Here is a 26,385-nt window from a genome sequence, read left to right as displayed (position 1 = left end):
AGTGCCCTGTTAGGGTGGTGAACCATGTCAGATTATGTGAAAGGGAGGTTAGTGCCCTGTTAGGGTGGGGAACCATGGCAGATTATGTGAAAGGGAGGTTAGTGCCCTGTTAGGGTGGTGAACCGGCAGATTATGTGGAAGGGAGATTAGTGCCCTGTTAGGGTGGTGAACCGGCAGATTATGTGGAAGGGAGGTTAGTGCCCTGTTAGGGTGGGGAACCATGGCAGATTATGTGAAAGGGAGGTTAGTGCCCTGTTAGGGTGGTGAACCGGCAGATTATGTGAAAGGGAGGTTAGTGCCCTGTTAGGGTGGGGAACCATGGCAGATTATGTGAAAGGGAGGTTAGTGCCCTGTTAGGGTGGTGAACCGGCAGATTATGTGGAAGGGAGGTTAGTGCCCTGTTAGGGTGGTGAACCGGCAGATTATGTGGAAGGGAGGTTAGTGCCCTGTTAGGGTGGTGAACCATGGCAGATTATGTGGAAATAGGAAGACAAGTGTCGTGTCTTTGGCATCATTAAACTGAAGATGAATCTTTATCAAAAATTCTCTGTAATTATTATTACGTGATTAAACTACTTAATCATGTAACTGTAATTAACTAGGAAGTCGGGGCACCAAGGAAAATATTCAGATTACAAAATTATAATTTTCCTAATATAACTTTCAGATATTTTAATATCTGATCACTTCGTCTTCTGATTAATGAATTATTCTTTACCTCACGTTAGTCTCATTCCGAACGTCGTAAATTGTTGGTTATCTGCACGAAACCAGTCTTCACTATGAGTCATCCATATATCAATTGTCTTAAAATCATTTATTTACTAACTAAGTAATTCACAGAAATGCATAACAAACAAACAAAGTAGATATGGTTACAAGGACATGAGAGGGGGATGTGCCCTAGTGGGCTAAACCGGCACGGCGGCTTGTTAGACAGAGGGACTGATACGGGCGCGAAAGATAAGAGACACTACAAAGTTGATAATTATAACAATTGAAATGCTAATCCTTTGCACATAAACCCTCACTCATTCGGGAATAATTGCAATCAATATATATATTTACGCTCAGTGTGTCGTCGGGATCTCTGTTGAGTTTGTCCGCCCTCTCTCTCTCTCTGTCGTGGTTAGAATGGATAGTTCAGAGTGACATTCATTCATGTCGTTATAGAATAGATGTTTTGGCGGTTGTCGGTCTTTGCGTTCAATGATACCGAATTCCTAGCTGCAGACTAGTAATTAATATCAAAGACTTGTTCTTATTCTGTCAGTATCGATAGTCTAAGAGTTAAACCACGTGGTATGGTTAAAAGATTCAGCAATCTACTCAAACCTTATTTCCCCATTCAAATTCGTTTATTTTTGATTTAACATGTTGTTTTTGAATCACGTGTTCGACGGGGTAAATTACCAGTTCCCTGAGGTCCTGGTCGTTGGGTAAATATACAGAGCTACTGTGTTCAGGCTGCATATTTTTCCCAATTTCTAACAGCCGGTGAACATTTGACAGATTACATGCAAGAGTTATTCTCACGGCAGTCGCTGTAGGGACAGTAACTGAAGGAGCTGCAGGGACAGTAACTGAAGGAGCTGTAGGGACAGTAACTGAAGGAGCTGCAGGGACAGTAACTGAAGGAGCTGTAGGGACAGTAACTGAAGGAGCTGCAGGGACAGTAACTGAAGTCGCTGTAGGGACAGTAACTGAAGGAGCTGTAGGGACAGTAACTGAAGGAGCTGTAGGGACAGTAACAGAAGGAGCTGTAGGGACAGTAACTGAAGGAGCTGTAGGGACAGTAAGTGAAGGAGCTGTAGGGACAGTAACTGAAGGAGCTGTAAGGACAGTAACTGAAGGAGCTGTAGGGACAGTAACTGAAGGAGCTGTAGGGACAGTAACTGAAGGAGCTGTAGGGACAGTAACTGAAGGAGCTGTAGGGACAGTAACAGAAGGAGCTGTAGGGACAGTAAGTGAAGGAGCTGTAGGGACAGTAACAGAAGGCGATGTAGGGACAGTAACTGAAGGAGCAGTATTGACAGTAACTGAAGGAGCTGTAGGGACAGTAACTGAAGGAGCTGTAGGGACAGTAACTGAAGGAGCTGTAGGGACAGTAAGTGAAGGAGCTGTAGGGACAGTAACAGAAGGCGATGTAGGGACAGTAACTGAAGGAGCAGTATTGACAGTAACTGAAGGAGCTGTAGGGACAGTAACTGAAGGAGCTGTAGGGACAGTAACAGAAGGAGCTGTAGGGACAGTAACTGAAGAAGCTGTAGGGACAGTAACTGAAGGAGCTGTAGGGACAGTAACTGAAGGAGCTGTAGGGACAGTAACTGAAGGAGCTGTAGGGACAGTAACTGAAGGAGCTGTAGGGACAGTAACAGAAGGAGCTGTAGGGACAGTAACTGAAGGAGCTGTAGGGACAGTAAGTGAAGGAGCTGTAGGGACAGTAACTGAAGGAGCTGTAGGGACAGTAACAGAAGGAGCTGTAGGGACAGTAACTGAAGGAGCTGTAGGGACAGTAACTGAAGGAGCTGTAGGGACAGTAACTGAAGGAGCTGTAGGGACAGTAACTGAAGGAGCTATAGGGACAGTAACTGAAGGAGCTGTAGGGACAGTAACTGAAGGAGCTGTAGGGACAGTAACTGAAGGAGCTGTAGGTACAGTAACTGAAGGAGCTGTAGGGACAGTAACAGAAGGAGCTGTAGGGACAGTAACTGAAGGAGCTGTAGGGACAGTAACAGAAGGAGCTGTAGGGACAGTAACAGAAGGAGCTGTAGGGACAGTAACTGAAGTCGCTGTAGGGACAGTAACTGAAGGAGCTGTAGGGACAGTAACAGAAGGAGCTGTAGGGACAGTAACAGAAGGAGCTGTAGGGACAGTAACTGAAGGAGCTGTAGGGACAGTAACTGAAGGAGCTGTAGGGACAGTAACTGAAGGAGCTGTAGGGACAGTAACTGAAGGAGCTGTAGGGACAGTAACTGAAGGAGCTGTAGGGACAGTAACAGAAGGAGCTGTAGGGACAGTAACTGAAGGAGCTGTAGGGACAGTAAGTGAAGGAGCTGTAGGGACAGTAACTGAAGGAGCTGTAGGGACAGTAACAGAAGGAGCTGTAGGGACAGTAACTGAAGGAGCTGTAGGGACAGTAACTGAAGGAGCTGTAGGGACAGTAACTGAAGGAGCTGTAGGGACAGTAACTGAAGGAGCTATAGGGACAGTAACTGAAGGAGCTGTAGGGACAGTAACTGAAGGAGCTGTAGGGACAGTAACTGAAGGAGCTGTAGGGACAGTAACTGAAGGAGCTGTAGGGACAGTAACTGAAGGAGCTGTAGGGACAGTAACTGAAGGAGCTGTATTGACAGTAACTGAAGGAGCTGTAGGGACAGTAACTGAAGGAGCTATAGGGACAGTAACTGAAGGAGCTGTAGGGACAGTAACAGAAGGAGCTGTAGGGACAGTAACTGAAGGAGCTGTAGGGACAGTAACTGAAGGAGCTGTAGGGACAGTAACTGAAGGAGCTGTAGGGACAGTAACTGAAGGAGCTGTAGGGACAGTAACTGAAGGAGCTGTAGGGACAGTAACTGAAGGAGCTGTATTGACAGTAACTGAAGGAGCTGTAGGGACAGTAACTGAAGGAGCTATAGGGACAGTAACTGAAGGAGCTGTAGGGACAGTAACAGAAGGAGCTGTAGGGACAGTAACTGAAGGAGCTGTAGGGACAGTAACTGAAGGAGCTGTAGGGACAGTAACTGAGGGAGCTGTATGGACAGTAACAGAAGGAGCTGTATGGATAGTAACTGAAGGAGCTGTAGGGACAGTAACTGAAGGAGCTGTAGGGACAGTAACTGAAGGAGCTGTAGGGACGGTAACTGAAGGAGCTGTAGGGACAGTAACGGAAGGAGCTGTAGGGACAGTAACTGAAGGAGCTGTAGGGACAGTAACTGAAGGAGCTGTAGGGACAGTAACTGAAGGAGCAGTACTTGTAGTGAAGAATGCTATATTGACAGCATGGAACTGGACTACTGCTCAAAGGAGGGGTTTTGTGAGACTATAGTCATGGGCCATGTTGGAAGTAGCAGGGGTTAATATAGTAGCATTGTTGGGATATCAGTTTATGAGGACTCATGTCACATGGATTGGTAGCTGATAACTGGGAGACCGATGGAAGTACAGGGGAGGCTGTTATTTAAATGTCACAAATTAGTGATCTTGCCATAACAGGAGAGTCTGTGTTGTCAGGAAATGACCCATGTGTTGCAGTGTGTATATCCTCAGGTGAAAGCAGAGATAATCGAGGGCACGGGCTGAAATCTGGAGATTGAGTGTACATCAAGATACACCAGGCGGGGGTGTTGGGAGAGCGTTGGTTTGGTCCACACACACTACTCCTTACAGCACCTGCAGCGGTAAAGATCGTCATGTCTCTCCTCAGTGGGTGCATAGTTCTCACGTGAAGTAAGGTCCAGCTGCATAATGGGTGAGCTTGAAGACACCATGACAGAGGAAGCGGAGTGAAAGAGAGAGAGACTAGATTCCATTGTAAGACATGCAGATGGGTTGTGTCTGGGAGCTACTTTAAACATGATAGTAGAGTTGGGTGAGCTGCTTTACTGGTTAATGCATCATATGAAAGAGGATAGATGTTGTGGTAATTGTTCTCTAAACAACATGCTGAAGGCATTGATGTGAAAGCATATACAGTGCTGAGTTACCTTAAGAGGATGTAGGGGTGTGGCAATGGAGGAGAAGGGGAACAAAGTGAAAATTGACATGACTTGGGAACACCTCTCGGAACCTGGGGCCGAAAGGGGAAGACTGGGTGAAAGAATGAGGAAGCTTTTTAGGGCTTTGATTTTTGTGGAACCCAGCAGAGAGTGTCCTGGAGGCATAGAATCAGGGGAAGAGAGAGTGGGAATTGTCACGGACTGTGGTTTTCATGCATATATAATTATGCATAGTTTTTCACATTGTTAATACTGTTATGTTTTGTGTGACTTTTTGTTAATTTCCAAATCTTATGTTATCACTCTCTCAGGAACCAGAAGGAGAAAGTGGAGAAACAAAAAGCGTTCCATCTGACATGGAACAAGACAGCAGATACAGCTGGAATGGCATTTTGTTGTGTGATGAAAGATGAAAATAAAATTGTGTATGGTGTGATCATAGGACAGAGGTCATAAGTCTCTGAGTTTATAAACCTCACAGGGAATGTCTGTTATCATTGCTTGTTCATTTATAATCATTTGTTAGTTTTTTTAAATCATGTTTTTTTATCATTGTTTGTCCATTTAGAAGTAATTTCCAAGTTTATATAAATTGAACATTAGAACGCTATTGTTCAAGAGGAGGGACTGTTGGATGTTGGGTAAACTTTGAACATTGAGATATTAAAGACATGATAGATCAGACACATAGTATATAAAGGAGTGAGATCTGTAGAAAGACAGAGTGGCTGTGGAATGTTCTGGGTGGACGGGAGAGAGTCACGGGAATGCGATAGGTGATACGAGAGGACATCTGTGGATTAGGTGAAGGAGGGGTTGAGGTCAGGAGGTCAGGTCAGATCCCCGGAAGGGCGAAATAGTGGTTTATTATCCTATTACCCTCTTCCTGTAGAACCATAAGATGTAAGGATTGTAGAGAAGGAGTGTCTACAGTGGAGTATATATACACTTGTGATGATGGGAACATGTCTTTGTCAGAATTACAGCTGTAACGACCCTTTGGGAAGAATTAAACTTGATTAAAGCTTCTCTAGTGTCCGTGAGGTAGAACAGAGGCAACAAAGACAGTACAGTATGAAGAGAGCAGAAACTGCTTCTCCAATAGAAATCCCCGATCACACTTGTAGGCGATGTTATGACAACGTTGGCTAGCTAAACGCATGCGCAGAAACACTTCATCGGGTCTAACGGTCGTCTCGCGCCGAACTGAGCATGTGCAGCCCATCAAAGGCAGTCCCCCGATATAAAGTTGAAAACGTGTCAGTTTGTCACTTTCACGAGGTTGGAGTAATAACATGTTTGACTACTTAAGACATTCGCTCGAATCTACGTTGTACCTTTAGATTTCGATAAAATGAACAACTAAGGAAGAATTGTTCACTTCTCTCATTGACTTCTCAAACCCCAAACCCCGGCCTGGTCTGCTTGGTCTGTCTTACAAGCGTTCCAGAAAGACTCTGGGTTCAGAAACTCTGTGGAAGCAACGTCTGTATAGCTCAACAAATTCCCATCATTCAATGCTATGTTCGGTCCGAACAGCTAGCTAAAATGGCTTTGAAAAAAATAAGATTTCAGCTAATAGGGAGAAGTATCTAACAAAATAACTACATTATGGCATTCACTATTCAAACACTATTTACATATAATAGAAATGTGGGTACATTTGTGGACCAAATTCTAACTAACATATTCAAACACCTGGATTAGAGGGGTTGTCTTATAATATGAAGGCTTAGATGTAGATACGTACAAACGTGAAGCGGAACACTTCTTCATATCAAAATTGTTAATTTAGAAGAAGTGTCAAAAGGTAGTGATGATTCAGTCAACCACGACGGCTTCAGGTGTCAGGCGTCCCTTGACAAAGAGATTCCTACTTCAGTTGGACTCCCTAAAGAATAAATCAATGTGTTGCTCACCTCTGTTGGCCATGGCGGTCTCGATGATGTCCAGTGTGGGGTCATCTTCACACAGGTCATAGGGCATGTTGCCGTCAGAGTTCACCGCTAACAGATCCGCTCCACTGGGTAACGTAAGGGATACATATAAAAGTGTGGCTCAGTTGGTAAAAGCATGGCGCTACCAACCTTAAGGTCGTGGGTTCCATTTCTAATGGAATCACTTAGTCATGCTTAAGTGTCATACATTTTATAAAGATATACAGAATGAGTAGAAACATACATATACAGCTGATGAGGACTTTGACCAGATAATATACAGGTAACTGACAAAATAAAGGAAATACTTGAGGAAGTAAGTTTTTAAAACTGGTTATATACAGTTGAAGTCGGAAGTTTATATATACTTAGGTCAACTTCTTATGGCTGCAAGCCCGAGGTCGGTACACCTATGACAACATCCAGCTCAAAGTGCAGGGCGCGAAATTAAAAAAAAATATTTTTTTTAAATATTTAACTTTCACACATTAACAAGTCCAATACAGCATATGAAAGGTACACATCTTGTGAATCAAGCCAACATGTCCGATTTTTAAAATGTTTTACAGGGAAGACAAAATATGTAAATCTATTAGCTAACCACGTTAGCAAAAGACACCACTTTTCTAACTCCATCAGTTTCTTACTCCATCAGGTGCTATCACAAATTCGACCAAATAAAGATATAAATAGCCACTAACCAAGAAAAAACTTCATCAGATGCCAGTCTGATAACATATTTATTGTATAGCATAGGTTTTGTTAGAAAAATGTGCATATTTCAGGTAGAAATCATAGTTTACAATTGCACCCACCATCACAACTCGACTAGAATAAATACAGAGAGCAACGTGTATTACCAATTTACTCATCATAAAACATTTCTTAAAAATATACAGCGCACAGCAATGGAAAGACACAGATCTTGTGAATTCAGACAATATTTCAGATTTTCTAAGTGTTTTACAGCGAAAACACAATAAATCGTTATATTAGCATACCACATGTGCAAACGTTACCCGAGCATTGATTCAAGCCAAAGAGAGCGATAACGTTATCATCGCCAAAGTATATTAATTTTTTCACTAACCTTCTCAGAATTCTTCCGATGACACTCCTGTAACATCATATTACAACATACATATAGAGTTTGTTCGAAAATGTGCATATTTAGCCACAAAAAAACGTGGTTATACAATGAGAATAGTAGCAAAACTGGCCTGAAAATGTCGGGCGCCATCTTTGACAGTGATCTTGTCTAATGAATAACTATTCATAAACTTGACTAAAAAAATATAAGTTGGACAGCTATCGAAAGACAAATTAGTTCTTAATGCAATCGCTGAATTACATTTCTAAAATTATCCTTACTGTGCAATACAGGGTTCGCCAAGCGAAGCTATACCAAAAAAAATGGCGGAATATGCGTTTAACATTTTTCTACAGAACAACGATTTATCATCTTAAATATTTCTTACTATGAGCTGATCTTCCATCAGAATCTTGGGCAATGTATCCTTTCTCCGGTCTAATCGTCTTTTGGTCGAAAGATGTCCTCTTGCCCTGTCGAAATGGCCACTAACGTTCGGCATGTACTGGAAACGTGCCCAGCCGTTCAAAGTGCATCATAAAGAAATGCCTCAAAATCCCACTAAACGGATATAAATTGCTATAAAACGGTTTAAATTAACTACCTTATGATGTTTTTAACACCTATAACGAGTAAAAACATGACCGGCGATTTAGAAGTGGCTAAACCAAAGCTTGGAAAGAGAGCCAGTCCGACGTCCATCGTGCGTCAGGCGCAGGAAGAAAAGAAAGCTACTTCCGCCTTGTGCTCTTTTATACAGGCCCTGATTGCGCAATCGACTCCATTCAAATTGTCACCTCTTACTGACATCTAGAGGAAGGCGTAGGCAGTGTTTGTATCCTCATAGCACTTACAGGGACCTTAAAACTGACCTGGGACCAGGGGCCAAGATTTCTGAAATCTCACTCCCTGTCAGGAAAAGTGCTGTAGAATGAGTTCTGTTTCACTCAGAGACATAATTCCAACGGTTATAGAAACTAGAGAGTGTTTTCTATCCAATAGTAATAATAATATGCATATTGTACGAGCAAGAATTGAGTACGAGGCCGTTTGAAATGGGCACCTTTAATCAGAGCTACTCAATACTGCCCCTGCAGCCATAAAAAGTTAAAACTCGTTTTTCAACCACTCCACAAATGTCTTGTTAACAAACTATAGTTTTGGCAAGTCGGTTAGGACATCTACTTTGTGCATGACACAGGTAATTTTTTCAACAATTGTTTACAGACATATTATTTCACTTATAATTCACTGTATCACAATTCCAGTGGGTCAGAAGTTTACATACACTAAGTTGACTGTACCTTTAAACAGCTTAGAAAATTCCAGAAAATGATGTCATGGCTTTAGAAGCTTCTGATGGGCTAATTGACATAATTTGAGTCAATCGGAGGTGTACCTGTGGATGTATTTCAAGGCCTACTTACAAACTCAGTGCCTCTTTGCTTGACATCATGGGAAAATCTAAAGAAATCAGCCAAGACCTAATAAAAAAAAATTGTAGACCTCCACAAGTCTGGTTCATCCTTGTGAGCAATTTCCAAACGCCTGAAGGTACCACGTTCATGTATACAAACAATAGTTTGCAAGTATAAACACCATGGGACCACGCAGCCGTCCGACCGCTCAGGAAGGAGACGCGTTCTGTCTCCTAGAGATGAACGTACTTTGGTGCGAAAAGTGCAAATCAATCCCAGAACAATAGCAAAGGACCTTGTGAAGATGCTGGAGGAAACAGGTACAAAAGTATCTATATCCACAGTAAAACGAGTCCTATATCGACATAACCTGAAAGGCCGCTCAGCAAGGAAGAAGCCACTGCTTCAAAACCGCCATAAAAAAGCCAGACTACGGTTTGCAATTGCACATGGGGACAAAGATCGTACTTTTTCGAGAAATGTCCTCTGGTCTAATGAAACAAAAATAGAACTGTTTGGTCATAATGACCATCGTTATGTTTGGAGGAAAAAGAGGGAGGCTTGCAAGCTGAAGAACACCATCCCAACCGTGAGATGGCACACCACTGGGCTCAAAGTCACGAGGATCAGAGCCAATGAGCACTGCTTAGACCACGGCCCCACGGCAGTTCACAATTCAAGCAGGGAGACTTGATGATCGAGGTTAATGGAAACAGCACATTGTTTTTTATCATTTTATTTTGAGCCTTTCACCCGAACCACAGCCCTAACCATTTTAATTCATATCTAAACTTAACCCTTTGAGTCGTTTCTGTTGTAACCCTGTATCCAGGCGGAATTAAATGGGTAAAAAATGTACGTTAATCCAATTACGGCAAATTTCGAATTGAAACTATGAGACAAGGTTGCTGAGTCACTAGATCTCAACCCAAATGTACACTTCTGGGAGATTCTGGAGCGGTGTCTAATACAGTGTTTCCCACCACCATCAACAAAACACCAAATGATTGAATTTCTCGTGGAAGAACGGTGTCTCATCCCTACAATAGAGTTCCAGACACTTGTAGAATCTATGCCAAGGCGCCGTGATGCTGTTCTGGCTCGTGGCACAACACCCTATTAAGACACTATGTTGGTGTTTCCTTTATTTTTGGCAGTTACCTGTAGATCTGACATAAATAAACAAATACAAGACATATATATGGACAGCTGAAATGTTATATGTAATCAGCAATTATTCAACTTTGTGAGATAATGGTTAGTATATAATAGTAGAGTCAGTATCTTACTGTTGTATGAGGACCTTGACCAATCCTGCATGTCCACAGGTGGCAGCAGCGTGTAGCGGCGTCCACAGTTCATTGTCCTTGGCGTTTACACTGGCTCCACGATTCAACATGATCTTCACCATCTCCTCATAGTTGTCAATACAGCACTAGAGAGAGAGAGAGAGAGAGAGAGAGAGAGAGAGAGAGAGAGAGAGAGAGAGAGAGAGAGAGAGAGAGAGAGAGAGAGAGAGAGAGAGAGAGAGAGAGAGAGAGAGAGAGAGAGAGAGAGAGAGAGAGAGAGAGAGAGAGAGAGAGAGAGAGAGAGAGAGAGAGAGAGAGAGAGAGAGAAAAATAAAAATGGTTTAGTATTCAGAAACCAATTTATGAAAATTGATGCTCTATTGAAAAAGGGCCGGGAGTATTTTCTGCATTTGGTCTCAGAGAAATTCAGTACACACATAGGGAGGTTTACAACAGATTGTTTTAAGACAAAAGGTATACATATTACTCTAGGTGAGCTGTGTGCCTTGATGTAACTAGGCCCTTTAGAATCTATGAGACCGTTGCTCTGAATCTCAAATCTAATATAGAAAAGAGATTAGTACAGAATACATTTGGCATCACAGCAATGTAACTTTTGGACTTCTCCACTACTGTGTGGGTTGTGTTAGTTCTTTAAGAGCAGGATGTAGTAAAACGGAAACATAATAAAAGAAGAAGACTTCTGCAGCTCAGCTCGACCCAGAGTGTCATTACAGGGTGTGAACAGAGGTTTTCCATGACAGCCAATACGTGTTCTAAAAAGAAGTTTTCTCCATCAGAAATAATTGGAGCTAGCTAATGTTATGGAGAAGTGGCATTGTGACAGGCTGTACAGAGACAGGGGATAGACAAAGAGCATAGAGATCAGACATTCTATATAGCAAACCTTCAAAAAGACAATACACGTAAGGTATATAACCCATTACTCTACGGTAGTGGAGCTAGACTAGACTTCAGTGTGTTCTCAGGGGATATTCCCCTTCTGTCTGTCTGTGAAAGACTAGCTTAATAACTTCCTTATCGGTCTTGAGAAGCAGAACAACGGTATGACACATTGAAGAAGAGCTGGCGGTGCTTGTTTCTGTACTTCCTGTGTGTCTGTGTATCCGTGTGTGTGAAAGAGAGAACTGTCTGACAGCAGAAGAGATGAAGCGACAAAGGCCCACGGTGTCGGTAGGGCTAGGTGAAGTAACGTAAATTATAGCTACAGTGGAAAATCGTTTCTTTCTAAACTGAATGTACCAGGAAGTAACTATTGTTACCACACTATCTCCTATCAATACCAGGGAAATACTAGTGGAAACAGTATTCAGTCTTATCTGAAGTGACACCACACTAGGTTAAGGTTAGGGTTACAGGTTAAGGTTAGGGTTATGGTATGGGTAAAGGTTTAGGGGGTTTAAGTAAAGTAAATTTTAGGTCCCCACAAGGACAGCCCCCAGCCTTGCTCTCTCCTCTCTCCCCCCACCTTGCTCTCTCTCTCTCCCCCAGCCTCCAGCCTTGCTCTCTCTCTGCTCTCTCCCCCCACCTTGCTCTCTCTCTCCCCCCCAGCCTCCAGCCTTGCTCTCTCTCCTCTCTCCCCCTCCTTGCTCTCTCTCCCCCAGCCTTGCTCTCTCTCCTCTCTCCTCCAGCCTTGCTCTCTCTCCTCTCTCCCCCCTCCTTGCTCTCTCTCCCCCAGCCCTGCTCTCTCTCCTCTCTCCTCCAGCCTTCCTCTCTTCCCCCAGCCCCCAGCCTTGCACTCTCCTCTCTCCTCCAGCCTTCTTCTCTTCCCCCAGCCCCCAGCCTTCCTTTCTCCCCCAGCCCCCAGCCTTGCTCTCTCCTCTCTCCTCCAGCCTTCTTCTCTTCCCCCAGCCTTGCTCTCTCTCCTCTCTCCTCCAGCCTTCCTCTCTTCCCCCAGCCCCCAGCCTTCCTTTCTCCCCCAGCCCCCAGCCTTGCTCTCTCCTCTCTCCTCCAGCCTTCCTCTCTCCCCCAGCACCCAGCCAGGGCCCGGTAACACAGCCAGGGTTGTTAATCATAATCAGCCCCTTTGTAAGGCAGGCCTTCATGTCTAAATACTTTGCATGGGGAGTTATGAAAGACACATTATTTCCTTCCCAGGTTCATTCATTGTCTTAGTGCTGGGAGAGGGCTACAGCGGGGGAGGCAGGCTACAGGAGAATTACAGGGGAAGGCTAGGGAGATTAGCCTAAAAGCTAGCATGTGGGCTCAAATATGTGGGTTTTAAAGACGGGTCTTATGGTAATATTAACGGTGAGCTAGCCAAGCTGTTATCCAGACAACGGTCAATTATTTTGACATGGACATGGTTGGGTTTGTCTGTGCCTAGCTCACAAACGGCAGATTGAGAGTTTATTCATTCATGAGAATACAAATGCAACATTGACATTGTAAACCAGGTTTAACTACATTTTCAACCAGTTACTAGGGCTGTATTATTGTAAAATATTTACTAGGCCTACTCACGTATTTTACATCACTGTTTCCACTAGTATTTCCCTGGTATGGATAGGAAATAGTGTGGTAACAATAGTTACTTCCTGGTTCTTTCAGTTTAAAAGAAACGATTTTCCACTGTAGCTATAATTTACGTTACTTCACCTAGCCCTACCGACACCGTGGGCCTTTGTTGCTTCATCTCTTCTGCTGTCAGAGACACACACACACCACAGAGAGGGAGAGCATTGGTTAGCTGCTAGCTAATATAGAGGTGCAGTAGCTTGGTGTCACAGGGCTAACTGTTTCATTGAGTCTAGTAGTTTAGATCCTGACTAGATAGGAAGCACATCAACATTCATCAAAAGAGGAAGGCTAAATTTTTTAAATAACACCCCCACAAGTTCCCACTAACACAAGGACTTTCACAGTCTCTGCAGCAGGTTGAGAATAACACAACACTAGTGTGTGTTCCTCACGTATGTTCATGCACAATCAATTGGCCAGATTTTTCTCCAGAGGACCACAATTGGATGTAAGTTATTGTATGATACTTTCATGTTATCTTCTGGGATTTAATATAATCTCTTTGTCTACACATGCAAGTCTTTTCTAACCCCAGAAATAACAACAACAACAACAAAAAATCGAACAAATCAATGTGCTCCCATATTGAGGCCCAATCCCCTGTCGACACATGACACCCATGGTACAGAATAATGTCCCAGTGAGAGAGTAGAACCAAGACATTAACACACACACACACACACTTTGAGGTGAGGTGCTGACCATATAATTGGAACGATTCACTTAATTTATGCTACTGACAGACCAGCGGAACATATAAATCTCAGAAAATATAGTCACACCCTCTTCCCTTCACATTAAAACATCTCACAGGAAATGAAGTTTGAGGTGGCAGCTTTGCTTCTAGTTCTTAGGAAACTGTGCAGTATTTTGTTTTGTAATGTATTATTTCTTACATTGTTAGCCCAGAAAACATTAAGTGTTATTACATACAGCCGGGAAGAACTATTGGATATCAGAGACGTCAACTTAACAGCACAACCAGCACTATGACCAGGAATACAACTTTCCCAAAGCGAATCATTTGTCTGCATCTCCCAGGCCATTTGAACTGATTCCAGAGGCCGACCCAAAACAACGTTGCCGGAGGAGAGGGTGCATGAGCGGTCTTCTAATGAGGCTTCGGATGTGCGCACACCACCCACCGCTTCTGAGTATATTACTCGCTAATGTCCAGTCCCTAGTTAACAAAGTCGACAAAATTAGGGCAGGAGTTGCTTTCCAAAGAGATATCCGGGATTGTAACATGTCGGAGTCCGTACAGCCAAAGGGATTTTCAGTGCTTCGCGGCAACAGGAACAAACATCTCTCCGGTAAGAAGAAGGGCGGGGGTTTATGTTTCATGATTAACGACTCATGGTGTAATTGTAACAACATACAAGAACTCAAGTCTTTTTGTTCACCTGACCTAGAATTCCTCACAATCAAAGTCCGACCGTATTATCTTCCAAGAGAACTCTCCTCGGTTATCGTCACAGCCGTGTATATCCCCCCGCAAGCGGATACCACGACGGCCATGAAGGAACTTCGCTGGACTTTATGCAAACTGGAAACCATATATCCTGAGGTTGCATTTATTGTAGCTTGGGATTTTAACAAAGCTAATCTGAGAACAAGGCTACCTAAATTCTATCAGCATATTGATTGCAGTACACAAGCGAGTAACTCACTCGACCACTGCTACTCTAACTTCCACGAGGCATACAAGGCCCTCCCCCGCCCTCCTTTTGGCAAATCTGACCATGACTCCATCTTGTTTCTCCCCTCTTATAGGCAGAAACTAAAACAGGAAGCACCCGCGCTTAGGTCTATCCAACACTGTTCTGACCAATCGGATTCCACGCTTCAAGATTGCTTCGATCACGTTCTGCTTCGATCCACTCCGTTGATCCTCAACACTGGGGCCCCACAAGGGTGCGTTCTCAGCCCTCTCCTGTACTCCCTGTTCACCCACGACTGCATGGCCATGCACGCCTCCAACTCAATCATCAAGTTTGCAGACAGTAGTGGGCTTGATTACCAACAACAACGAGACAGGGAGGTGTGTGGCAGATGAATCAGAATTAGTTGGGTAACATAGATAATTAAGATGTCTTATCTGCATAATATGCTGATGTGATATACTTGTTATTAGAATGTATCCCTTCGGATGGCAGTTGCACTTCTTCCCTCAGCTGGGGCTCAGTCACCTGGGGCTCAGTCACCTGGGGCTCAGTCACCTGGGGCCCAGAGAGGGGAGAGGTCAGGCTTGTCTTTTACATGTCCCTGGTGCTATGCAGAATATCAGAAAGGGAAGAGGACAGGAGGGAACATTGTCTTCATATGTGAATGTCTCTTTACCTATTCTTAAACCATGTGAAGGGATGGCGTGATTAATGGGGAACCAATTACTTGTCTCCACAATGTCTGTGTGCAAGTCACTCCCTCCTTTGGCATTGGGGGGAGGTGTATGGCAGTGTCTGGAACCATTGTATGTCCTCTCTGATGTTGCACTTATCCTGGGTATATATATATATATATCCTAGTATATGACCTAGAGACTCACTCCCCTCAGTAAGCTTGTCCAGGAGAGGGGTCAAGAAGGGGTTTTACTTGAGATGGGTGTCTCTAGAGTTGACAATTGAGTTATGCCATTGGATGAGTTAGTGTTTTTGTGCTATGAAGTACCAGGAACGGGATTAGAACCTCGTCTTAGGGACCAAACTGAACGATAATTTATAGCGAATGCTATCTGGCTACGGGATACTCCTTTCTCATTATAAAGTCTTCCTTTGTGAACTGTTCCTAATATTTGTTGTTCGTCATGTAGGCTGAAAGGGGTGTATCTTGGTTATAAAAGATCTTTGTACTTTTGTTTTGCCACTCTCAACGGTTCATTAGAAATAGGGAATCGATGATAGTAGGTGCTATTGCAAAGCTCTTATTATTAAAGATGTAGTTTAAGTATAACTCTGACTGGTGTGTGAAGTTTGTCTCTCTCTTCATTTGGTAATACAGAAATGAACCACCACGGGTGAGGGTTCTGGGAGTGTGGTGTCAGGAAACTAACCTCTCACTCAATGTCAGCAAAACAAAGGAGATGATTGTGGACTTCAGGCTCGAAATCATTGGCAACTTTAATAAATTGATCACTAGTCACTTTAATAATGCCACTTTAATAATATTTACATATCTCACATTACTTATCTCATATGTTTATACTGTATCCTTCACCATCTATTCTTTACTATGTATTGCATCTTAGCCGCTCTGTCACTGCTCATCCATATATTTTATACTTATATATTCTCATCCTGTTCCTTTACTAGATTGTGTGTATTAGGTTTTGTTGTGGAATTGTTAGATATTACCTGTTATACTGTGCAGATACTGGTGCACTGTCAGATCTAGAAGCATAAGCATTTCACTACAACATCTGCATGTGACCAATAAAATTTGATTTGAAGAAGAGAGGAGAGGAGAGGAGAGAGAGAGAGGAGAGAGAGGAGTAGGCCAAGAGAAGAGAGAGAGGAGAGAGAGAGAGGAGAGAGGAGAGAGAGGAGTAGGTCAAGAGAAGAGAGAGAGGAGAGAGAGAGAGACTTTCACTTTATTTTCCATTAGAGAAAAGAAGTAGTACCACCCACCCAGTGGTCAGACAGACAGACAGACAGACAGACAGACAGACAGACAGACAGACAGACAGACCTCTGCATTATTCAGTGTGTACCAGTCATTCAGATGATCAGCCTGAGAAAAGCATTGTGCCAAATCATTGATTCACCTTCTATCCTAAATAACAACTCATTATGTGGTCGATATTAGCCAATCTGCACAGGGCTTGTTTAGTGGCTGGACCTGTGCCTCTCAACGTGTGTTTACAGAGAGAGACACACATACAAATCCCACACAAAAGAATGTGTAACCTTTATTTAACTAGGAAAGTCAGTTAAAGAACAAATTCATATTTACAATGATTGTCTACCAGGGAACAGTGGGTTAACTGCCTTGTTCAGGGGCAGAACAACAGATTTTTACCTTGTCACCTCGGGGATTCGATCCAGCAACCTTTCGGTTACTGCCCCAACGCTCTCACCACTGGGCTGCCTGACGCCCCAAGACACAATAGATAGTAAGGAACAGATAGTGAAGGCTACAGTATATACATATGAGATGAGTAATGTGAGATACGTAAACATTCTTAAAGTGGCATTATTAAAGTGACTAGTGATCCATTTATTAAAGTGGCCACAATGTCAGCATTTAGTTTTGAATCATTTTAATTGAATATATTGTTGGTGTGGTCATCTTTAGGTGTTACTGTTATTGGTCTTTTCTGGAAGACTCAGAACATACAGTTGTATTGCCTAAGTCCCTTCTGGGGTTTTTTCACAGTGGCTCTATTCCCACCAAACCCCAGCTAAAAAGGATTTATGTTAAATCTGGTGTTGGGATGACCAGTCCAGAGGGCAGATTATCTGGTGTTGGCGACAGACAGACAGACAGACGGGCTGGCGGGGTAAGAAGGTTCTGGCACCAGCTCCATCAAACATTACACCAACAGGCAGATTCCCCAGACACCTCTCCACTGTGGTGATGTATTGTGTATCAGACACTGTTTTCCTGGGCTTCAGAGAAACATGCTGGGGAGAACAGTGTGAGCTTGGAGAGACAGGGGGAGACGCTGGGGAGATCAGTGTGAGCTTGGAGAGACAGGGGGAGAACAGTGTGAGCTTGGAGAGACAGGGAGACGCTGGGAGAACAGTGTGAGCTTGGAGAGACAGGGGGAGACCAGTGTGAGCTTGGAGAGACAGGGGGAGACGCTGGGGAGATCAGTGTGAGCTTGGAGAGACAGGGGGAGAACAGTGTGAGCTTGGAGAGACAGGGGGAGACGCTGGGGAGAACAGTGTGAGCTTGGAGAGACAGGGGGAGAACAGCGGTAGCTTGGAGAGACAGGGAGACGCTGGGGAGAACAGTGTGAGCGTGGAGAGACAGGGGGAGAACAGTGTGAGCTTGGAGAGACAGGGGGAGACGCTGGGGAGAACAGTGTGAGCTTGGAGAGACAGGGGGAGAACAGTGTGAGCTTGGAGAGACAGGGAGAGAACAGTGTGAGCTTGGAGAGACAGGGGGAGAACAGTGTGAGCTTGGAGTGACAGGGATAGAACAGTGTGAGCTTGGAGAGACAGGGAGAGAACAGTGTGAGCTTGGAGAGACAGGGGAGAACAGTGTGAGCTTGGAGAGACAGGGAGAGAACAGTGTGAGCTTGGAGAGACAGGGAGACACTGGGGAGAACAGCGTGAGCTTGGAGGAACAGGGGGAGACACTGGGAGAACTGTGAGCTTGGAGACAGGGGGAGCAGTGTGAGCTTGGAGAGACAGGGAGAGAACAGTGTGAGCTTGGAGAGACAGGGGGAGACAGGGTGAGCTTGGGACAGGGAGAGAACAGTGTGAGCTTGGAGAGACAGGGGGAGACACTGGTGAGAACAGCGTGAGCTTGGAGGAACAGGGGGAGACACTGGGGAGAACAGTGTGAGCTTGGAGGAACAGGGGGAGACACTGGGGAGAACAGTGTGAGCTTGGAGGAACAGGGGGAGACACTGGGGAGAACAGTGTGAGCTTGGAGAGACAGGGGGAGAACAGTGTGAGCTTGGAGAGACGCTGGGGAGAACAGTGTGAGCTTGGAGAGATGCTGGGGAGAACAGTGTGAGCTTGGAGAGACAGGGGGATACACTGGGGAGAACAGTGTGAGCTTGGAGAGACAGGGGGATACACTGGGGAGAACAGTGTGAGCTTGGAGAGACAGGGGGAGAACAGTGTGAGCTTGGAGAGACAGGGGGAGAACAGTGTGAGCTTGGAGAGACGCTGGGGAGAACAATGTGAGCTTGGAGAGACAGGGGGATACACTGGGGAGAACAGTGTGAGCTTGGAGAGACAGGGGGATACACTGGGGAGAACAGTGTGAGCTTGGAGAGACAGGGGGATACACTGGGGAGAACAGTGTGAGCTTGGAGAGACAGGGGGAGAACAGTGTGAGCTTGGAGAGACAGGGGGAGAACAGTGTGAGCTTGGAGTGACAGGGAGAGACACTGGGGAGAACAGTGTGAGCTTGGAGAGACAGGGGGAGAACAGTGTGAGCTTGGAGAGACAGGGGGAGAACAGTGTGAGCTTGGAGAGACAGGGGAGAACAGTGTGAGCTTGGAGTGACAGGGAGAGAACAGTGTGAGCTTGGAGAGACAGGGGGAGAACAGTGTGAGCTTGGAGTGACAGGGAGAGACACTGGGGAGAACAGTGTGAGCTTGGAGAGACAGGGGGAGAACAGTGTGAGCTTGGAGAGACAGGGAGAGACAGGGGGAGAACAGTGTGAGCTTGGAGAGACAGGGAGAGACAGGGGGAGAACAGTGTGAGCTTGGAGAGACAGGGGGAGACACTGGGGAGAACAGTGTGAGCTTGGACCTACGGTATGACTGACTTCTACCCAGATGCCTGTGTATGACACAAGCATTTCGGAACAAGTCAAATCAAAGTGTGTCATGCGCCGAATACAACAGGTGTAGACCTTACAGTGAAATACTTACCAACAGTGCAACTTACCAACAGTGCAAAGTAAAAAATAGGTATTAGGTGAACAATAGATAAGTGAAGAAATAAAAACAACAGTAAAACGACTATATACAGGCACCGGTTAGTCGGGCTGATTGAGGTAGTATGTACATGAATGTATAGTTAAAGTGACTATGCATATATGATGAACAGAGAGTAGCAACAGCGTAAAAGAGGGGTTGGGGGGGAACACAATGCAAAAAGTCCGGGTCGCCATTTGATTACCTGTTCAGGAGTCTTACGGCTTGGGGGTATACCCGCAATAACATCTGCTAAACACGTGTATGTGACCAATAAAATGTGATTTGCGTACAATGCCTGTGTATGACGCCTGTGTACGTACTGACCTTCACTGAGAGCACAACGTGGAAAAGACACCATCAACAATTACTGAATTACGGCCTTATTTTTAGACTCTTCAGTGGTCCAGTGACTCTCCGGAGGGACACTCACCTGGTGCAGAGCAGTGAGACCGTCCTCGTTGCACAGGTCTGGACTGACATTGTTCTTCAACAGGTAACGTACTGGAACAGAGGGAGAAATAGAGAGGAAGACATTAACTAACCGTGCTACGCTTTCAGACCCATTACATTAACTAACCGTGCTACGCTTTCAGACCCATTACATTAACATTTACATTTACATTTAAGTCATTTAGCAGACGCTCTTATCCAGAGCGACTTACAAATTGGTGCATTCACCTTATGATATCCAGTGGAACAACCACTTTACAAGTGCATCTAAATCTTTTAAGGGGGGGGGGGGGGGGGGGGTGGGGGGGGGGGGGGGGGGGGGGGGTTAGAATGATTACTTTATCCTATCCTAGGTATTCCTTAAAGAGGTGGGGTTTCAGGTGTCTCCGGAAGGTGGTGATTGACTCCGCTGACCTGGCGTCGTGAGGGAGTTTGTTCCACCATTGGGGTGCCATTAACTAACCGTGCTATGCTTTCAGACCCATTACATTAACTAACCATGCTACGCTTTCAGACCCATTACATTAACTAACCGTGCTACGCTTTCAGACCCATTACATTAACTAACCGTGCTACGCTTTCAACCATTACATTAACTAACCGTGCTACGCTTTCAGACCCATTACATTAACTAACCGTCTACGCTTTCAGACCCATTCATTAACTAACCGTGCTACGCTTTCAGACCCATTACATTAACTAACCGTGCTACGCTTTCAGACCCATTACATTAACTAACCGTGCTACGCTTTCAGACCCATTACATTAACTAACCGTGCTACGCTTTCAGACCCATTACATTAACTAACCGTGCTACGCTTCAGACCCATTACATTAACTAACCGTGCTACGCTTTCAGACCCATTACATTACTACTAACCGTGCTACGCTTTCAGACCCATTACATTAACTAACCGTGCTACGCTTTCAGACCCATTACATTACTAACCGTGCTACGCTTTCAGACCCATTACATTAACTAACCGTGCTACGCTTTCAGACCATTACATACTAACCGTGCTACGCTTTCAGACCCATTACATTAACTAACCGTGCTACGCTTTCAGGCCCATACATTAACTAACCGGCTACGCTTTCAGACCCATTACATTAACTAACCGTGCTACGCTTTCAAACCCATTACATTAACTAACCGTGCTACGCTTTCAAACCCATTACATTAACTAACCGTGCTACGCTTTCAGACCCATTACATTAACTAACCGTGCTACGCCTTCAGACCCATTACATTAACTAACCATGCTACGCTTTCAGACCCATTACATTAACTAACCGTGCTACGCTTTCAGACCCATTACATTAACTAACCATGCTACGCTTTCAGACCCATTACATTAACTAACCGTGCTACGCTTTCAGACCCATTACATTAACTAACCGTGCTACGCTTTCAGACCCATTACATTAACTAACCGTGCTACGCTTTCAGGCCCATTACATTAACTAACCGTGCTACGCTTTCAGACCCATTACATTAACTAACCGTGCTACGCTTTCAGACCCATTACATTACTAACCGTGCACGCTTTCAGACCCATTACATTAACTAACCGTGCTACGCTTTCAGCCCATTACATTAACTAACTGCTACGCTTTCAGACCCATTACATTAACTAACCGTGCTACGCTTTAGACCATTACATTAACTAACCGTGCTACGCTTTCAGACCCATTACATTAACTAACCGTGCTACGCTTTCAGACCCATTACATTAACTAACCGTGCTACGCTTTCAGGCCCATTACATTAACTAACCATGCTACGCTTTCAGACCCATTACATTAACTAACCGTGCTACGCTTTCAGACCATTACATTAACTAACGTCTCGCTTTCAGACCCATTACATTAACTAACCGTGCTACGCTTTCAGACCCATTACATTAACTAACCATGCTACGCTTTCAGACCCATTACATTAACTGACCGTGCTACGCTTTCAGGCCCATTACATTAACAAACAAAGTACCACATGTGTATTGGTTCAGCGCGTAGACCTATACTGTAGATGGGTAAATCATGATTTTGGCAGTGTGTAGACCTATACTATAGATGGGTAAATTATGATATTGGTTCAGTGTGTAGATATATACTATAGATGGGTAAATGATGATATTGGTTCAGCGTGTAGACCTATACTGTAGATGGGTAAATCATGATATTGGCAGTGTGTAGATCTATACTGTAGATGGGTAAATTATGATATTGGCAGTGTGTAGATCTATACTGTAGATGGGTAAATCATGATATTGGCATGTGTAGATCTATACTGACATGGGTAAATTATGATATTGGCAGTGTGTAGACCTATACTGTAGATGGGTAAATTATGATATTGGCAGTGTGTAGATCTATACTGTAGATGGGTAAATCATGATATTGGCAGTGTGTAGATCTATACTATAGATGGGTAAATCATGATATTGGCAGTGTGTAGATCTATACTATAGATGGGTAAATCATGATATTGGCAGTGTGTAGATCTATACTGTAGATGGGTAAATTATGATATTGGCAGTGTGTAGATCTATACTGTAGATGGGTAAATTATGATATTGGCAGTGTGTAGATCTATACTGTAGATGGGTAAATTATGATATTGGCAGTGTGTAGACCTATACTATAGATGGGTAAATTATGATATTGGTTCAGTGTGTAGATCTATACTGTAGATGGGTAAATTATGATATTGGCAGTGTGTAGATCTATACTGTAGATGGGTAAATTATGATATTGGCAGTGTGTAGACCTATACTATAGATGGGTAAATCATGATATTGGCAGTGTGTAGATCTATACTATAGATGGGTAAATTATGATATGGCAGTGTGTAGATCTATACTATAGATGGGTAAATTATGATATTGGCAGTGTGTAGATCTATACTGTAGATGGGTAAATTATGATATTGGCAGTGTGTAGACCTATACTATAGATGGGTAAATTATGATATTGGTTCAGTGTGTAGATCTATACTGTAGATGGGTAAATTATGATATTGGCAGTGTGTAGATCTATACTATAGATGGGTAAATTATGATATTGGCAGTGTGTAGACCTATACTGTAGATGGGTAAATTATGATATTGGCAGTGTGTAGATCTATACTATAGATGGGTAAATTATGATATTGGCAGTGTGTAGATCTATACTGTAGATGGGTAAATTATGATATTGGCAGTGTGTAGATCTATACTGTAGATGGGTAAATCATGATATTGGCAGTGTGTAGATCTATACTGTAGATGGGTAAATTATGATATTGGCAGTGTGTAGACCTATACTATAGATGGGTAAATCATGATATTGGCAGTGTGTAGATCTATACTATAGATGGGTAAATTATGATATTGGCAGTGTGTAGATCTATACTATAGATGGGTAAATTATGATATTGGCAGTGTGTAGATCTATACTGTAGATGGGTAAATTATGATATTGGCAGTGTGTAGACCTATACTATAGATGGGTAAATCATGATATTGGCAGTGTTAGATCTTACTATAGATGGGTAAATTATGATATTGCAGTGTGTAGATCTATACTATAGATGGGTAAATCATGATATTGGCAGTGTGTAGACGTATACTGTAGATGGGTAAATTATGATATTGGCAGTGTGTAGACCTATACTGTAGATGGGTAAATCATGATATTGGCAGTGTGTAGACGTATACTGTAGATGGGTAAATCATGATATTGGCAGTGTGTAGATCTATACTGTAGATGGGTAAATTATGATATTGGCAGTGTGTAGACCTATACTATAGATGGGTAAATTATGATATTGGCAGTGTGTAGATCTATACTGTAGATGGGTAAATTATGATATTGGCAGTGTGTAGATCTATACTGTAGATGGGTAAATTATGATATTGGCAGTGTGTAGATCTATACTATAGATGGGTAAATCATGATATTGGCAGTGTGTAGATCTACACTGTAGATGCAGTCAGTCACCGGAGCCTCCATGTTCCTGTTCACCTGAATTACCCCTTACATTTACCTCATTAAATCAACCCAGAATCCATTCATTATAGTTTATCATATTACAAAAATTAATTTGAGCAGAGGTGAACGTTATTCAAACCATAAATGAAGGTCAGGACATTAACATCACCATGGTAACCTTGGTAGGACAGGGCTGCAGGTGACATAATCAAATCAAATCAAATTTGTCACATACACATGGTTAGCAGATGTTAATGTTAGTGTAGCGAAATGCTTGTGCTTCTAGTTCCGACCGTGCAGTAATATCTAACAAGTAATCTAACAATTCCACAACAACTACCTTTTACACACAAGTGTAAAGGAATGAATACGAATATGTACATATAAATATATGGGTGAGCGATGGCCTGACGACAAAGGCTGGTGTTATTGTAGTTGTTCCCTTCCTGTGTGTGTGTGTGTGTGTGTGTGTGTGTGTGTGTGTGTGTGTGTGTGTGTGTGTGTGTGTGTGTGTGTGTGTGTGTGTGTGTGTTGTGTGTGTGTGTGTGTGTGTGTACAGTGCATTCAGAAAGTATTCAGAGCCCTTGACTTTTCCCACATTTGTTACATTACAACCTTATTTTAAAATTGATTAAATAAATGTTTTTTCCTCGTAAATCTACACACAATACCCCATAATGACAAAACAAAAAACAGGTTGACATTTATGCACATTTACAAAAATAAAAAACAGAAATACCTTATTTGCATAAGTATTCAGACCCTTTGCTATGAGACTCGAAATTGAACTCAGGTGCATCCTATTTCCATTATTCATCCTTGAGATGTTTCTACAACTTGATTGGATTACACCTGTGGTAAATTCAATTGATTGGACATGATTTGGAAAGGCACACACCTGTCTATATAAGGTCCCACAGTTGACAGTGCATGTCAGAGCAAAAACCAAGCCATGAGGTCGAAGGAATTGTCCGTACAGCTCTGAGACAGGATTGTGTCGAGGCACAGATCTGGGTAAGGGTACCAAAACATTTCTGAAGCATTGAATTGAAGGTCCACAAGAACACAGTGGCCTACATCATTCTTAAATGGAGGAGCTTTGGAACCACCAAGACTCTTCCTAGAGCTGGTCACCCGGCCAAACTGAGTAATCGGGAGAGAAGGGCCTGGGTCAGGGAGGTGACCAAGAACCCGATGGTCACTCTGACAGAGCATCAGAGTTCATCTGTGGAGATGGGAGAACCTTCCAGAAGGACAACCATCTCTGCAGCACTCAACCAATCAGCCTTTATGGTAGAGTGGCCAGACGGAAGCCACTCCTCAGTAAAAGGCACATGACAACCGGCTTGGAGTTTGCCAAAAGGCTCCTAAAGACTCTCAGACCATGAGAAACAAGATTCTCTGGTCTGATGAAACCAAGAATGAACACTCTGGCCTGAATGCCAAGCATCACGTCTGGAGGAAACCTGGCACCATTCCTATGGTGAAGCATGGTGGTGGCAGCATCATGCTGTGGGGATGTCTTTCAGCGGCAGAGACTAGTCAGCATCGAGGGAAAGATGAACGGAGCAAAGTACAGAGAGATCCTTGATGAAAACCTGCTCCAGAGCGCTCAGACTGGGGAGAAGGTTTACCTTCAAACAGGACAACAACCCTAAGCACACAACCAAGACAACGCCTGAAGTCTTTGAATGTCCTTGACTGGCCCAGCCAGAGCCTGGACATGAACCCGATCGAACATCTCTGGAGACCTGAAAATAGCTGGGCAGCGACCCTCCCCATCCAACCTGACAGAGCTTGAGAGGATCTGCAGAGAAGAATGTGAGAAACTCCCCAAATACAGGTGTGCCAAGCTTGTAGCCTCATACCCAAGAAGACTCGAGGCTGTAATCGCTTGCCAAAGGTGCTTCAACAAAGTACAGAGTACAGGGTCTGAATACTTATCTAAATGTGATAGTTCGTTTTCAATTTTTAATACATTTGCAAAAATGTCGAGTATTATGGAGTATTGTCTGTAGATTGATGAGGGGGGAAAAAAGGAATAATAATTTTGGAATAAGACTATAACGTAACAAAATGTGAATACTTTCCAACTGAGCTGTATATATATAAGCCCTGAGGTCTGATGTAACTCAGTGTACAGTACATACTGTATAACCACTAAACAACAACATAGCTGACAGAAAGGCATGCTGGTCTCTCTGGGTTATTTCTGACAACACTATCCTCTGTTTTAATAACGGACACAACACAGAAATGGGCATAGCTCTGGGTGCTGAGATGGGTTGAAAGATGGAGGGTTGAGAGAAAGAGAGAGAGAGGATGATAATTATCACACACACACGTAATTCCCTACTAGGTATTTGACCTTG

General features: G+C 43.6%; 1 protein-coding gene across 1 annotated transcript in view; it reads right to left on the bottom strand.

The window, feature by feature from the left end:
• The window catches only part of LOC120023885 (protein phosphatase 1 regulatory inhibitor subunit 16B-like), a 102,477-nt gene that overhangs the window by 28,319 nt on the left and 47,773 nt on the right, over positions 1-26,385 (bottom strand). The window contains exons 2-4 of the mRNA XM_038967988.1: positions 20,022-20,092; positions 10,453-10,598; positions 6,638-6,741 (exon numbers count right to left, since the gene is read on the bottom strand). Of these exons, the coding sequence (XP_038823916.1) occupies positions 6,638-6,741; positions 10,453-10,598; positions 20,022-20,092 (321 nt within the window). The remainder of the gene's footprint in view (positions 1-6,637; positions 6,742-10,452; positions 10,599-20,021; positions 20,093-26,385) is intronic.

This window comes from Salvelinus namaycush, chromosome 2 (genome assembly GCF_016432855.1).
Source record: "Salvelinus namaycush isolate Seneca chromosome 2, SaNama_1.0, whole genome shotgun sequence".
Lineage (NCBI taxonomy): Eukaryota > Metazoa > Chordata > Actinopteri > Salmoniformes > Salmonidae > Salvelinus > Salvelinus namaycush.
This window is presented reverse-complemented; position numbering and strand designations above follow the sequence as displayed.